The sequence below is a fragment of the Cydia splendana genome, chromosome 22 (assembly GCF_910591565.1).
Source record: "Cydia splendana chromosome 22, ilCydSple1.2, whole genome shotgun sequence".
Classification (NCBI taxonomy): domain Eukaryota; kingdom Metazoa; phylum Arthropoda; class Insecta; order Lepidoptera; family Tortricidae; genus Cydia; species Cydia splendana.
The window spans coordinates 542270-559346 of record NC_085981.1 but is presented as its reverse complement, the minus strand read 5'-3'; the positions used below and the strand labels follow the sequence as shown (position 1 = coordinate 559346).

Below are 17077 nucleotides of genomic sequence, written 5' to 3'. Positions count from 1 at the left end.
CAGCCTAGAGCCACCTATAAAACACATTCAAAAACATTTAGCAAAATAATAATTCCCAACGTTCCTACTCGAATACAAGCGCCATCTAATTTTACTACTCTGAACTAAATACTCCCTTAGAACGCAATGTCCAACTCAATCTGTCGCGCTTACATTAATACGAAGAAGTTTGGAAGAATATCAGTAGATAGCGCTGAAACCCGGCCACCTGTAGTACCGTTGGAAGCTGTGTCGTAATATTCTACTAGATGGCAGTGTTCGTCATAGGGTAATTGCATATTATTATTTTATTGTATTTAAAAAAGGATTTATTGACTAATCAAATTGTAAATTACTTTTATATTGAACACAATATCATATTACTTCTTTCAAGATACTATTTAAGACAAAAAAAGATACTTAAAATATTAAGAAAATCACAATTTATTTCCGAGTTAAATTCTTTTAAATTTATTAAGTATCGCTGTTATATATTGATCAAAAAACAAGTGTAATATGTTGAACATAAAGGAATATATTTATAAATAAGGTATCGCAAGCGAAACTATTTCGTACTGTTTAAAAACAAGTATAATTTACACACATAGTTTGACTACTCGTTTATAGATGGCGCTTCTTGTCCTTAGTCTTATTGGGGTAACTTTGATACGACGGAATCACTTTCTAATTAGAATATTTTCTTATTTAGTTATTTAGTAATTGAACAAAATGTATACTGCCGGATTTAAATGGTTGATGTATAAATATGAAATAATGATGTCATCGTCTTCCTCGCGTTATCCCGGCCTTAGCCTCGGCTCATGGGCGCCTGGGATCCGTTGGCAATAATTCCGAGAATTGGCATAGATAGATAGGTACTAGTTTTTACGAAAGCGACTGCCATCTGACTTTCTAACCCAGGGGTAAACTAGACCTTATTGGGATTAGTCAGTCCGGTTTCCTCACGATGTGTTCCTGCACCGAAAAGCCATTGGTAAATATCAAATTATACATAAGTTCCGTAAAACTCATTGGTACGAGCCGGGGTTTGAATCTGCGACCTCCGGATTGAAAGACGCATGGTCTTACCGCTAGGCCACCAGCGCTCTTCGAAATATAAATAAGTATTTGTAATTAGGTAGGAAGGTACAAAGAAATTAGAGCGAGTAGAAATTTTGTATTAAAAACTTCTATTTTATTAGCTATTTTCTTTTATGTTACGTAAATGTTCATGCCAAGTTTCATGTTATTTGTAATTTCGATTGTATGGCGGCGGCTACGTTCGTGTGACTCGTAAAATGTTTACAGTCCGTCTAGGCTAACAGATTTGAACAGGACAAAGTGAGGGCGTGTTATTATAAACGTCATATTCTCATAGAAATTCCACATTAATTATGAAATTGTCACACTTTGTCATGATTATGACGTGGAGAATATGGGTCGTAGCCGTAGTACAAAGTTGTAGTATGATAATTTGGGTCTACAATAGTTAATAATATCCGGGAGACCGAGCTTTGCTCGGAAAACATATTATAAAAACTCAAAAATCGATTGATCTCCCCTGAAAACCCCCATATACTTAGCAAATTTCATCGAAATCGTTAGAGCCGTTTCCGTGTTACCCGAAACATATTAATAAACAAGAATTGCTCGTTTAAAGGTATTAGATAAATACATTAGATAGATAGATTTATGCCATGGTGTGCGCTGTCATTGTCATCACCTCTTACTTTCCCCTAACTCTCTATATCAAGCGAATCTTCTTCTTCTTCTTCTTCTTCCTCGGATCATTGCCGAGGATCGCGACTATGTATGCTACGTCTCCACAGTGAACGATCATAGGCCATAGGGTCACGCACTGCATCAAGCGAATAGGTGCACTTAAAGGTAAAAACAAACTCCAATATGAATCATCATTTTTATTTTTTAAAATAATTATAGCTAACCGTTTCGGCAATAATAGTTACTATTATCAATTCAATGACACAATAAGCATTTTCCGTTGTTAAAAATAATAATTCCACAATAAAAATAATATAAAGGGTTAGTTTGTTCATAAAGGTAATTATCTGTTTAAAAATATAAGCTTAACATAAGTCAACACTAAACTTAACTAAATACATAGCAGTTCGTTATTGACTAATCAATCGAGTACAAATACAAAAAAATAACTTTTATAAAAAATATAATTCAATAAACACGTTACAGTTCAACGCTACAAATAACTAACTAAAAAAAACATGGCATCGTTTTTTATATTAAATATGAACTTAAAATACGCTATACATCAAAATACAACTAAAACAATTCTGTCGCGATGAGTCTAATCGAATTGTATGTATGTATGTGTGTTTGCCTAAACATCGATAAGGTACAATTATAGTATCATCACATCACATCCCTAATGTTATTTACATTCTTTTTTTAATTTTAACATGCCAAATACGAATTTTGACTTCTACATTTAATTCTAAACTCTAATTAAATGGAATTTTACAAATTACGCCGAAATACTTTTAATTTTGACCATATACATTCAGCATTTCCAATAATCGATCACTATACAATTTTTATAATCCAAATAGTGTACCGTACTTTATGATACTAATATTTTTTGTTAGTTTCCAAAAGAGTTTCATTTTTATAATTCGCAATCACGACATTTTTGAATTACAGAGTCCAACGCGATTCATAGCTGCCATTTTATATTTTACTATTTTGACAACTGTATAAATGTCACGCTAATGACAGCAATAATAGAAAGAATAACGTTGGATGTACTGTAATATAGTTATAGATTTAAATCCCGTTAAAAGTAAACGGGACGTCAAGAAAATAAGACTAGAATTCACCAATTTAAAGGGACAAATACAATAACTTGATTGTAAATACAAAAATAGTTGTAAATACAAATGTTTGTAAATAACAGTTGTACAACGCAAATGCCTGTTGTGGCATCGATCGGCTAGTGTTACAGACGAAATATGCGCTGTCAGTTGTTTTAGAACATTCCAAATTCGAAATTCAAACTGATTTCGATTGTAAATTTGGTTGTTACAAAACAGTTGTAACATTTGTTTATAGAACATTATTTAAATTCTAATATTGTCAAAATTGTGATTTTCGTACTGTTTAATAGTAATTTTTACCTAAAAATGGATATGACGCCGGCCTGGTGCCCCGAGAAAACACCGATACAGAGTATATTAACTATTATGACATGTAAGCACATTGAAGTACACAGATTTTTTTGTATTTATGTTTTTTTATTCGTTGTTCACTACTCTCAAACACATAGCATAGAGAAAGCTTTATTATTTTTAATTTGTCATGGACTTACTCTATGCTATACAGCGGGCCCATTTATAAAAGATATTTGTAAGCCAATTTAAATGTTTCTTTATAACTGAGCCCTGGAATTACATTACATTAATTACGCTAACTTACAATATAAGGTAATAACTATTATGTGAGTTTAAATTGAAAACCTGGCTATCCTGTCTATATCTTAAAAATACGATTAATAATTGTATATTTGGCTAAATATTTTAAAACAAGCTCAAATACAAAACGTAAACGACGAAGCTTTAAATTAAGAACTTTAACAGTCAATAAGGATGTGTAAGTTAAAACAACAGCAATCCATAGTGAAAACTCAACAACTAATATTTTCAATCGCGCAAAAAAAATATTTATCCGCGCAATTGATAATATTTTTCTTAATTCGAAATAAAAAATGTAATGTAATCGCTGGATGTAGTTGCGATTCAGTCGAATTATAATTATAAGCCGCATTCTTATGAAACTGCCGATTGAGAAGAATTTATAACAAACTTCTCAGTAAATTCATTTTTCGTGGCAATTTTAAACCATAAAGAAAACGCTAGCTTTAAAATTATCAACGAATTCTCCTAGTAACATAACGATAACATAATATTTAATAGCCAATAAAACTAGAACATTTAGGCGTCTTATCCATTTTTCTATAAAAATTGAACCAACAGCGCATTAAGTGAATCAAACAGGTGGAGTTACTTGCTTGCATCCAAGGTTCATATCAAACAAAACCAGGTCTATTGACACTAAAAGACGGGGCCGTGGAGAAATCAACCAATTGAAATTCAATTGATTCAGAAAAGGAATTCAATTACTGAAAAAAATCAATTGATTCCCCCTACGACCGGTCCAGCGACGCAAGTAAATCGCTCATTTAGGCTTTATTAATAGTATTAAATGTACACAGCTTAACTACGGAAATTTGTCTGTAAAATAAATGTAGAAAAAAATTTCACTCCATATTTTTCAATTTCAACATTAAAAAATTTCTTCGTCGATAACTTAAAACAACTTGCAGCCACGATCTGATATAACTATTCCTTCGATGATCACAGATTGAAGCCTGGACCCCGCGCGATCATCCAGACACTAATCCAAAAACTTACGTTAATACTCCATTAGATTAGAAAATACATGCGTATATTTTTACACAAATATTTTTACATTAATCGCACGGAATCCGAGGCTTATACGTTTGAACACTTTCATGGAAACGTAACTTTTGATATAATATTCTAAATGTAGGATTCACGGTCCGTGCTTACATAGTCCGTTTGTTTGTACAACTCGCGTTCAGTTCCCTAACACGATGGTTTATTAATTATAACTTTAAAAATACCCAAACGTCCATAAATTTTTCCTTCTACTACGATCTAAATTTAAAACAATACCTTTTATACATTATTCATAGGAACTTCATTTGTTGTTATATTAAATTTATTTTATATATTAATTTATGAGAACATTTTTACATAAATAGCGATCCGTTCACGATTTTTATTGTATGTATCGAAAAAATGTTCGGTTGCTTTTTATATCAGTCGAAATTGTTTTTTTTTTCAATTGTGTATTCACGTTTCCTAGAAAATTGATTATACCGGTAACCGCTCGTCTCGATGTAACTGGCCATATCTCCCCAAAGAAATACTTAAAAAATGTGCCGAAAAGTGTTGTATTTAAAATGAATAAAATTCTTAATGAAACGAATAGTTCAATTAAAAACTCCCATCCACCAACCAAACGTCACGACAAAAATTATAAACGATTTTTTGGGCTATTGCATTGTGTTTTTGTTCACTATTTACATTGATACTCCGCTAGATGTCGCCGCACGGCAGTGTGCGACTACCCACAACGGATATACCAATATTAATTCAAGAATGAAATAATTACGTACATTAAAATCAGCTTACTATACCTTACCTATGTTACGATTATACGTAGATAAACTATTCTGTGTGGACAAACTCGATGACCTCCAATTTGTACGCACAGAATGTTACTTATTTATAATACATGATGATAATATTAAAAGAATTATATTCGGCAACACTTGACATTCTCATAGTCGGACCGGGATCTAACCACTTTTCAATTGGATCCGAAATTGTTTTTTCTTTCGAATTGAATTGAAAAGTGGTCATTTTCGGGTCTGGTTTGATTCTAAATCTACTGCAGCGACAACATGGAGCAACTAGATGCTTCGGGTTATTGTGACGAAGCTGACGCTTCAAAAAGTATTGTTTATTGTTAAAATGATTCACTGGGCTATTGTGATTCATTTAAATGTGTTAAAAGTAAAATTAAAAATGTAAATAATGGGCTCATACTTCAACATCCGATGTTGATAAGAATGTCTCGTGTCTTTGTCTTTTTAAGGTTATATTATGTCGAAGACAGATGGACCTTTAACGGATCTTCGACTGTCTGTCTGTTCGGTTAAATCTGTCAAACTGACAAACTGTCTATTCAGTGAAAAATCGCTATTTTATCTATTCGTACAATTTCATTTTAAGTATTTACAAAAAAAGAATAAGTAACGGCAGTCTTCTGAAAAATAATAGTTGGTATTTTTTATTTACAACTCTACAAAATAATTTGTAAATAATTATATTTTTTGTTCAAATAATAATCGCTTTAATTAAAATAAAATATTACTTTTTTCGAAACGAAAGACGTAACGTGGCTATAGTATATACATTATTATATCTAATATGGCATTTAATAATAATAAAATTAACATTTCACGCCGAAGAAAGACAGTTTCAAGTGTTCGAAAATAGTAAAATAAATTCTCCAATTTCATATAGATTTTTTGTGCGTTCAAAACGTGACTAGCATAGCATTATTGCGTGAAAAGACAAGAATAATCATAACAAATTTCAATATCACCTAAATAATATATTTGTAAAAATATCTTAATATGGAAAACTTTAAACGAAAACTAATTATTGCAAAGTCGCTAAATGCGATAAACGTGCGAAAACAGTTTGGCACATCCCAAAGTTTGTACTAAGCTAAGAAACACCGCTCCGTGCTAAAGCTAATAAAAATAAATATATCATTTAAATAATAACGCGTAAAACAAATAAATATTGAAGATTGCACAGAATATTATTTCTCGTATCTATTTCTAATTTTATTTCTTGCAGCGAGTTTGTGTTCCATATTTGTTCAATCATTTTCATTTAGTTTATTTACAATAACATCGCTAGTTCCCTATTTACAACAGTTAGTTCTATCTAGGCTTACGTACCATTATTGTTATGCGACTTCTTTATAACGAATGTATAATTTGCAATCGGAACCAAAGAAACAATTTTAACGTCGCAAAATTAACTAATCAGAAGCGATTACGCCCTGAAACCAAACACTGAAACGATTAATTTTAACTAGAACGAAATCGCCTCAGATTAGTAGTAGCTGAAATTTCATGGCTGAGGATTTTGCTGGAGGTGGACAGCTTGCTGCGCGGCTTGCTGGGCCGCTTGAGCCTGGGCTTGTGCTTGGGCTTGCGCTTGCTGCTGCATCTGCTGTTGCTGGACGGCTTGCTGGGCCGCTTGTTGAGCCGCTTGCGCCGCTTGAGCTACTTGTTGAGCGGCCTGCTGCGCGGCCGCTTGCTGGGCGGCCACTGCCTGCTGAGCGGCCTGTTGAGCAGCGGCCTGCTGCGCGGCTTGTTGAGCGGCCGCCTGTTGAGCGGCGACCTGCTGCGCTGCCTGCTGAGCCACCGCCGGCGACGGCAAATTAAACCCTAGCATCCTTGGATCGTGCAACCGCAGCGCCTGCTCTAATCTCTGCTCCTGTGCGATTCTGAAAGCCTCAACTAACTCTGGCGACAACTGTCCACTGGCATCGTTAGGCGGAGTAATCTGCGGAGGAAATCCTCCATTATGTCTTAACGGACTTGGAGCTTCGTTCCCATGGGCCGCAGCGGCTTGAGATACTGCGAGTCTTAGTGCTTCGGCTTGACTTCTAAGTAATGCTTCAGCTTGTTGGATTCTTAATGCGGCTTCATTAGGTGCTGGAGGGGTTTCCGCAGGCGGTTGCGCTGGTGGTTCTCTAGCTAATTGCTGTCTCATGGCTGATACTAGATTGGCTGCAGCGACTTGTACAGCGTTCGCACCTTCGCCAGGTTGAGCCATCATGTTTGCGGCGGCGGCAGCGATTGCGGCAACTCTTTCGTCGCCGTACGCTTGGTGTCCATTGCTGGCGGAGCGGAGTAGGTCTGTGAGCTTGTTGACAGCTGCTCCTCCATCTGAGCCGGCTGAGGAGGAGAGTCTGCCGTTGGAGGAGGAGTCGGAGTGCGCTGGGGATGGAGGGGCGAGGTTGAGGAGCCCTGAGCCTCCCGCGGAGGACACGGCGGCGAGGAGGTCGCGCTCGCGGCGCTCGGCGGCGGCGCGGGACAGCACGTACTGCGCCGCGAACTGGTGCTTAGGCTCCATTCGCATGTGTTCCATATGGGACAGGAGACCTGGAACATGCAGTGTCGTGTAAGATTTCTGAAGTACGAATTGAAGAAACGAATCTTATGGGCACTCTTGTGTAGTGAACAGACTTAAGAGACCTAGCGTTAGTGGATAAACCTAAAATCACATCTATTACCTACTTGATTTTCATTTAACTAATATAAAGAGAAAGAGAAATAAAATATTTAATGTAGTATATTTTCTTAATGTAAAAGGCCTAACTGATTTGGCGTTGTAAATAAAGTCTTATAATGATTTAAATTCACAAAGCAAATATGAGTAGGCAAATAAATGTATGTGTAACGGTAAATTATACAATAAAGGTTATTTGTATATGTAACATTAGGTAAATATAAATTATCATTAAAAACCAAACCGTGGTGTCAAAATAGGGAAATCGAGAATAAAATAACACGTAGGTAGTAACAAAATTTAATTTACCTATAAAAATATTTATTGGAGGTTCATAAAGTAGGAAGTTAAAATTGCCATTACTATTTATAATTATGACACGATCCTTAATAACCATAAATCATATTGAAGCCAATTAAAATGTTAAATAGATGCGCAATTAAAATGTGTTTCAAATGCCTTATGATATATAATTTGTGGGTTGTAAGCTGTAATATAATTTTATAACATGTTTTATCACATTTGGCTCGTTTGAAACGTGAGAAGATATTGAAAACAACAAATAATAATTACTACTCTTTAGGGATAAAGCTGTATTTATGTGACACCTTGTGACACTGTTTATGTAATACAAACTATGGAATTAGATCAGAACATAATATCCACATCCTTCAATCAGAGTAAAAAGAGTTGTCATGCCAAGTGTCACAGTACGTACCTATTAAAGACCTATTTTTTTCCTATGAAAAAGTGTGACAAGAGGAGAGGGGGTCTAAAAAAATCAAAATTTTGTGTGAAGTTATTGATTGATGCTCTCCTGACCGATTTCGGCCACAGCGACTTTGTGCTCTGCAGTAGGCAAAATCTTATTGTAGCCTAAAATAACACTTACCACTTTCATGCGTAAACACGGCCTGGCATACAGAACATGGCCACATCCTCAAACTGCTGGTCAGCTGCGTCTCCGGATGGCAGGCGAGGTGCTTCCTCAACGAACCCTCGTTCACATAGTGCTTCCCGCACACCGGGCACGGGTGGTTCGCCGTCCGCCGCTTGGCTACATAAGGATCAGTTGGTTTAGCTTGCGCAGGGTACGGTGACGTGGCAGGGGGGCCTGCGTGTCACCAGGATGGGGAGGTTAGTGGGAAGGTTAGGAGAGAAAAAAATTGTGGTTAGTCAATGTTAGTTTATATGTTGACGGTGGGGGCCGTCGGATTCTTAAGATTAGGGGAATGCTTATGAAGAAAACTTTCTGAAGATTAGCTTAAATTTTTACAATGATTTAAGCTATGATAAAACTGTTTTGAATGAGTGAAAGAATGATGACGTAATTGAGAAATAATCGCTAGCAGTTATTAAAGAAGTTGCGAATGAAAAAGATGAAAGTATTACGCCAACCTTTCAAAAGCCTTCTCCATTAGCGACACAAAACGATAACAAAAGACGTGACGACAAAACGAGGAAAATGTAGCTATTAGAAACGTAAACAAACATGTTATGACAATAGACCGCCATCCGAAGAATTCGTATCGCAAACCAAACTGTTTGCAAAACACCGCCATGCTTTAACATAACAACATATTCCTCATCCGCACTTATACTAAAATTACTATTAAATTATCTAATGGAAACGATACTTGTTCGTGTGATTTTTAAACCAACACCCCTGCTGGCTTCTCGCCAGTTGGAAGCTTTTATATCAATAAATGTTTTATTGCAAAATATTTACACAACCATTACGTTGTAGAACTAAAACTGAGCAAACTTCCAACGACGACTCTTAAAACTAAACACACATCTGTTCCGCGTTTAGAATCCTGACAAATTCAAAAATGGAAAACAAATTCTGAACTTCTCCCGGAACGAATGTGTTCTTAATCAAAACTTAATCTAACACGCGCTGTCCAAAACCAGGAGTCTCAGGAACTTACTCGCAACGCCGGACGCGTTGGGGTCCTTGTGGGTGTTCTTCATGTGTTCAACGAGGGCTTCGCCCCCGAACACGACCTTGTGGCAGATGGGGCAGGGGGTAGCGGTGGCGCCCCCTATCATGAGGGCGGCGTGTTGCTGCAAAACACCAAGGTGCAGCTGAAGCTCCTATCGGCGCCCCAGCATAAGTATATTAGGTAACGTTCATAAAACACACGTCAAAAGGGAATTTAGAAATCATAAATACGCCGAATTTGAATTTTGATAACGGGCCGAAAATAGTTTTTGCGAAATAATAGTAACGGCCGAAAAGGGAATTTTGATTTAAGGTTAAGTAAATCAAAGAGAAAATAATAAAGGTAAACGTGACGTTTCCTATCACTGTTCGGTTCCAGTCTTAATTTTAAAATAAAAATTGCCAAATACATTATTTTTTGTATGACAACATCAAGTTCCAAAATTTCCAAATATAGGTATTTAAAATAATAACAAAAAATGTGCTAATGTTACAACTGAACACCATAATAAATATCTCATCAATATCCAAGTAGGTAGTAAACAAAAAGCTTTACAAAAATGTATATAGTAATAAAATTGTTAAAAATATATGTTTAAACGATTGAAAAGTAAGTGAAATACGCAACAATAACACAATATTGCAATATAAACGCATACTAATAAATATAATATTTACACTGAAAACACAGTTGCTTAAAAAAGGTGGCGCTTTGCCAATATCATTCGGAATGAACTTGAAATTTCACAAAGCTTCCTGTTATTTATAATTAGTCATTTCAGCAATATATAAAACGACTGATAAAGATAATTCCAAATAATCATTCCAATTTTATTTAAGCGTTTTGCAAAATGTTAGTTTCTTAGATATTTTGAATTAACAAATAGTTTTACTGATCTCACTTTAAAGTAAACTCTTAAATTCATTAAAACTTGTTGTGTCTATTCAAAAATTCTATAGCAAAGGTGAATAATATAGCCCAAATGGCAATTAGGAAAATTCAAACTGTTTTAGCATAAAGTACTATTTTTTTAAATTAAAGGTAAAGGTAAAATGGAAAAATTCACAGCTCCCGGCAAACTTGCGACCTTTTGGAATACCGGTCCAATCTTAATCAACTGAGCTACCAAAGCTTACCAGAAGCGTGCGAATTTTTTCATTCCTTCCTTTTCCACACGCCTCAGGGTGGCACATAGCGCCATCTACCTATAAAAGTACTCTGATTAAAAAATTGTATGTGCAAATCTAGGAGCCCAAACTGTCATAGGCATAGGCTATAGACTAGTTAGGGCTCCACTTGTATTAATGTGTCTGGTTTTCAGGGTTCCGTACCCAAAGAATAAAAACGGGACCCTATTACTAAGACTCCGCTGTCTTTCTGTCTGTCTGTCCGTCTGTCTGTTACCAGGCTGTACCATGATAGCTAGGCAGTTGAAACTTTCACAGATGATGTACCTTTTTCTGTTGCCACTATAACAACAAATACTAAAAACAGAATAAGATAAATATTTAAGGGGGCTCCCATACAACAAACGTTTTTTGCGTAATGGTACGGAACCCTTCGTGCGCGAGTACGATTCGCACTTGGCCGTTTATTTTTTATTTTTGTTAATGTGAATGTAATGTCAAAGACCATGCTGATACTAACCTTGGCCGTGTGTGTTCTAAGGCTGCTCTCCGTGGCAAATCCCTTGCCACAGATGTTGCAGTGGAAGGGGCGGTTCTTGGCCCTCTCCACCTGGGCGTCGTGGTTGCGGAGGTGCTGCTGCAGGTTGGACAGCTGGATGAAGGCGCGGCCGCAGTCGGGGAGGTGGCATTTGTAGGGCCGTTCGCCTGGAAAATGAATGTGTTTTAATATGTGGATATTATAAGTGTTGACAACACTTGCTGAGACGAAACGGAACGTAACACATAATTAACTATCAATACCAATACGCTTTTTGGTGTTGCCCGAGTATTTTCTTCTCTTTCTTTCCTTTTTTTGTTTTTTTTCCTAGAACTGCGACAATCAAATAATATTCACACCTGAATGAAGATATATAAGTTAGTTTTGGACCATAGTTCGGAGCTCTTGGACTTTAATTGGGTGGTTTTAAGGTAACTTAATTAGTTTGTATTGAAAGCTCATTAATGAAAAGAGCATCTTATTGGGGAAAAGTCACTTAATGTGTTTTGTAGTAAATCACCAGTTGTTAAATTAAAACTGCTATAATGCATTATCCATCATTTTTGTAAAACTGTAGTCTGTATGGAACAGGATCCATAGTTTTAGAGCTTGAATACGTAAGTCATAAATCTGTTCAGTATCATAAATATAATGTTGTATGTAAATGTGTGCCCATTCACGATTTTGTACAATGTACATATTATCGAAGCAAAGTCATTAAAGTAAATTTTAAATATCAAACAAGTCATAATGTTCCATTATGTTATGTCTATTATGTATTTTTAACGATGTTGACAATGTAAAGAAATGCTATAGTTTAAGCTTAAATCAGAAAGTAACTTTTGAAGCTGTTGCACTTGTAGAACTTTTGTTTGACGGAAAACCTGGTTTTGTCTTGGTATTAGTACTTAGTAGTTTTAAAGCGTGAAAACCATGTTTTACCAGTAAGACTGCGATTACAATAAAATTTGATAGGGTCTGAAACTGGACTGGATTGGGTCATAGCTCCGAAGTTCTTAAATAAATCAACATATTATTGATATCGGAAAATAGTATTGATGCCAATTTTATAACTGCAACAGTATTTATAGATGAAGTAAATTGGCTGAGAATCAGCTTTCTAGTCTAGGTCATAATATATTTTTAAAAGTTAGTCGCGGTGTCTAGTCTAAAGCTAACACATATGTCTAATAACTTTCTTAAGAACCGTCATAAGTGTTGGTTGGTAACGCGCATGTGATTCAGTAGGTACCTACCTCTAGATCATGAAAACCGCTTACTATGTGGGCTATGTGGGCCATACCTTTATTTATCATCTACGTAGTTAAAAAGAAGTTCCTAAACAATTCTTTATCAACAAGACCGATGTATCGTTCAACGGCCGTTCCGTTGCAAAAAACAAAACACGACCGCGAATCCCGTTCGAATTTGGAATGTTACGCAATTCGAGTTCAACGGTCAGCGACCTCCGAGTCCGAATAACCCAAATCGGGACCCGACCTAACCCAACGTCGCCCGCCATTTTTAAAAATAAGACCATAATAAAACCAACGCATACTTTTAGCCGGTACCGGCAAGCAAATGCATAGGTCATTGACTGCACACGAACACACCGCACACACACAAAAGCTACTTTTATAATGCGTACACGCCAATATAGGGTATCTTTTAGTCCTGGAGTTGTGTTAGTGATTTTGCATGTCTGAGAAGAATGTACGCATTGCGCGTGCAAGATATTGTAGAATTATTTCCTAGATGTTAGATAGATATATGATGGGGCCTGACACAGGCTATGGTCGGAAATATGGCCGGCTGGTAATACTAATCTGGCCCTAACGGTCCGATTGCCATATTTATGGTTAGTAAATTTTATAACAGACTGGGTTTTATTGGGTCGCCTTTGCAGATAAAAGTTTAGTTTAAAATATTGCGTTACATAAGTTTACATTTATTAGGTATTTTATGGGTCGTTGAGCAAGTGATTAAGTGTTTATGGTTCAAATGGATTAGAAAGCATTGGTATCTGGAATCGTTTTGTAATTCAATTTAAACAACACATTAAATCATTCATAGCTTAATAGATCTTTGATAAGTTATTGATGAATTGAGCAGATTTTTAATAAATGCTAAACTCTTGTTTTTTTTTCAGTCATATGATCAAATAACAATTTTGTTTTAGATTGGTGATTAATCTGATAATTAAATCGATAACCTTCGTTCTAATCGAGATCCTATCTCAAAACACTAGTAATAAATCGCAGTGCACATTATTATAATTTCGTCCGCTGTGTATTAAATCCGCAAGTACAAGATTTACTTAACACTCAACAGTGACTCACGCATTGTAAGTCAATAGTGTTGGCACGTTTCATTTTAAAACCAAATACAAGACAATACAAGAATATGAGAAAAATAGCAAAACAGTTTAAGTGTAACATATTTTGCATAAATCATTTGTTTAAATAGAAGTGGTAACATAATGTGAGTAAAGAAGCTAAAGACGGGTCTTACTATATTTAATTACAGTTTGTGTAATCAAAGCTATTTAAGACAAGAAGTATGTATATAATAGGCTTTAGTTTGTATAGCTATTAACATGAAAGAGGTAATAAACATTATGATGCTATTTCAATCTGTTATATAGATTCTGGGACTTCCCTGGCTATAGACTTCAAACAACATCCAATAAAAAAACACAAGTGACGTTGCAAAACTACAAACAGAAAGAACACACTTCCAGATTTCCACTTACACAATTCCAGATAACGGCTATTAAAAAACAAGCGACCATAAATAAAATATTATCCATCTTCCGGGTACACTATACTGAACTATCCATTGTACTTATTTTTCAACCCATACAACCTACGCGTAAAGGTTTCCAATGTAAGCTGACCCTTCCTTTGCTTTAAAACTGCGCCTAAACTTTTCCCTATAGCGTCGGTTTTAGTACGAACGGTAGTTCAATTTATACTGGAAGTTGTCTATGGTTATTTTTGTTATTTCTCTATGAATAAATGGAAGGGAAAGGCGCTCGCCTTAGCACAGTTAGGACGATGTACGATGGCCTAAAGGATGGTATCTTAGATTGTGTGGTATTTACATTTTTGAATGTACATGGGTATTTTGCGTTAAGTTCTTTGTTATTTACAAATGTTATTAACGTCTTTTTGTGGAGAATAAATCCACTAAAGGCTTGCAAAAATATATTCAAGAAATTAAATTATTTAATCGATTCTTCTAAATAAATCATCAGTAATTCTAGCTATTACAAATACAGTATACTGAAATTAAATTGTTTTTTATTAGGCTACTTTATTTATCTTAAGCTAATGTCTAAAATTCTAACTAGAGTGGACCAAGGTAATTCTGCATGGCTTTTGAAATTGACAAAGTATGGCATCACCTCCATTTATGTCAAATTCCTATGAAAATATGATGTTTGTAATGACACTGCCTCACTCTGTTCTGTTCAAGTCGGTGCAAAGTTAGCTTAGACGGACTGTACCCTTTTTCAAAACCATAGACAAGAATCTTAATGAAGGAAAACTCTGTTCGTTTGTAGCGCGCGCGCAGCCTACGCAGGTATTTACATACAAAAGTACTTCCTTGCAAGCTGCGCGTAGGCATAAAGCATTCTAGGCTCAGGCGCAGGCCAGAAAAACGGTTATTTCCAACTGGCTGAATGCAAAAATGCAAATTTTATGCATTTTGTGTCGTGTCAAATGTTAGGTTTACTAGTTTAGAAATTTCGTTGTAGGCAAAACATAATATATTTGGAATTAAATTTAAGTTTCAAGTAATAATCTCAATCATTATTGATTAACAAGCTTTTGATAATCATTTTCCCTTATCCGTCATTTTGACATTTTGTATTTGTTAAAAAGGGACAAAATTTAACAAAGGTTTGCTAAGTTTTATGAATAAGGAGGTAATAATATATCAAAAAGTATAATTTAAAATAATAGGTAGGTATAACACGTTTTAGAAAACATGCTTCAATTCTTACACAATTTTATTTTTAATTGAAATGAAAATGTAGATTGAAGCAAGAACAGGCCACAACTGAAACCGTTATTTTAAATTTGAATAACGAAAACAAACGAACTACGACCTCAAACAAATACGAAACGTATTCGAATTTCGAAAATAATAAATTGCATTCGGAATGCATCGCGTCGATTTTAAAACCGTCGGCGCGTGTAGCGAATTTATTTTTGAAATTAGAACGCAGACTTACGCGCCATTTTGACTCGTATTCGAATAAATCTTGCGTGTTTTCGCCGTTATGATGTTATATGAGATTTTTGATATACAATGAAGCAGATTTTAAGACTTTTAAGATTATATTATAACTATTGCTAAAATGGAAAGACGGAAACTGATTGTAAAAACCACTATTCTTGTAGATACAGGTGGCTACTGAAGTACTGATTGTTATGAATAAACAACAAAAGAAAATAAAATTACGAAACAACAACGCGCGTTGTCACGGTAATAAACATCATGTTTATAATTAAGTGGTAGTTAATTTCTAACTTTAAATACCCATTAAGCAATTCACCTGTGACTTTAAATCGAATATAATATGTAGACTTTATTGATTTAAAAGTAGTAGGTAAGTTTGTCTTTGAAAAATTGGACGATACCTAAGTAATTTCAAACTTAGTGTGTGTTTTTATTGTACTAGATTTTCTACCTCGAGGAAAATAAAATACAGAAAATACCCCCAAATCAGGCACTGGACCTCTCAAAACCTAAGTTTAGGTACTACATTATTATTTAAGTTTTTCTATATGTATTAAGTACTAACACTATAAATTGCTTTATCTTTTAAATGCTTTTTCCGACGCAGAAAACTATTTGTCTCAAGCAAAAACTAAAGCTAGTATCATTGTACTTACTCTTTTTGTGCAGTACAATACAAGTAAGTGTTATAGCACCACTACAATACCACACACGAAATAAAGATAGCTGGAAACTTACTTCAACGGTAAATAATGTACGCGATCGTAATTAAACCATACATAATTTACGACTGGGCGAAAATTTAAATTATTAGGCATAAAATGCGTGCACACATGGAAGTGCACCCCCCACCCCCTTCCGCCCCCACAGGGGGCGGCCCCACCCCCCCCAACTATTTTGGGGTGGGCAGTGGGCACGGAAAAAATAACGGTACACCTGCGCGCGGGTGAATTTTGTTGGTATTGACATTTTCAATGGATATGGCAGCCATTTTGTTTCGTATAAATAATAGTAGTGATGTGAAGTTGCGATGGGTGGGGTTTTACGGATTTTAACTGAAAATATTGGTAAAGTTTTTATATTTAAGTAAAGGTACTTAAAATTTTATATTTAAAACATTATTTAAATAGTTAGTACCAACTACCAACATCTTCAATACTTTTCATTAAAATGTAGCTAGCCAATAATAAACTTCTTATAAAAAATCTAATTGAATGACTGCTTTTAATAAACGTAAAAGTCAGTAAAAGTTAACTAGATGATAGATTTCAAGACAATTACTTTGACAAATATTAATAAAAGCAG

At 35.2% G+C, this 17077-nt stretch overlaps 1 protein-coding gene across 12 annotated transcripts in view; it reads right to left on the bottom strand.

The window, feature by feature from the left end:
- Positions 1 to 1885: 1885 nt before the first annotated feature.
- LOC134801561 (zinc finger protein 184-like) overlaps positions 1886 to 17077 on the bottom strand; it is a 128003-nt gene continuing 112811 nt past the window's right edge. For 9 of the 12 annotated variants that reach the window (XM_063774161.1, XM_063774164.1, XM_063774166.1 and 6 more), the window contains 4 exons: positions 11507 to 11691; positions 9845 to 10010; positions 8806 to 9027; positions 1886 to 7786 (listed from right to left, as the gene is read on the bottom strand). In XM_063774161.1, the coding sequence (XP_063630231.1) occupies positions 6747 to 7786; positions 8806 to 9027; positions 9845 to 10010; positions 11507 to 11691 (1613 nt within the window). In that variant the 3' untranslated portion in view covers positions 1886 to 6746. The remainder of the gene's footprint in view (positions 7787 to 8805; positions 9028 to 9844; positions 10011 to 11506; positions 11692 to 17077) is intronic. The other 3 variants (XM_063774167.1, XM_063774169.1, XM_063774170.1) reach the window with 2 other exon arrangements.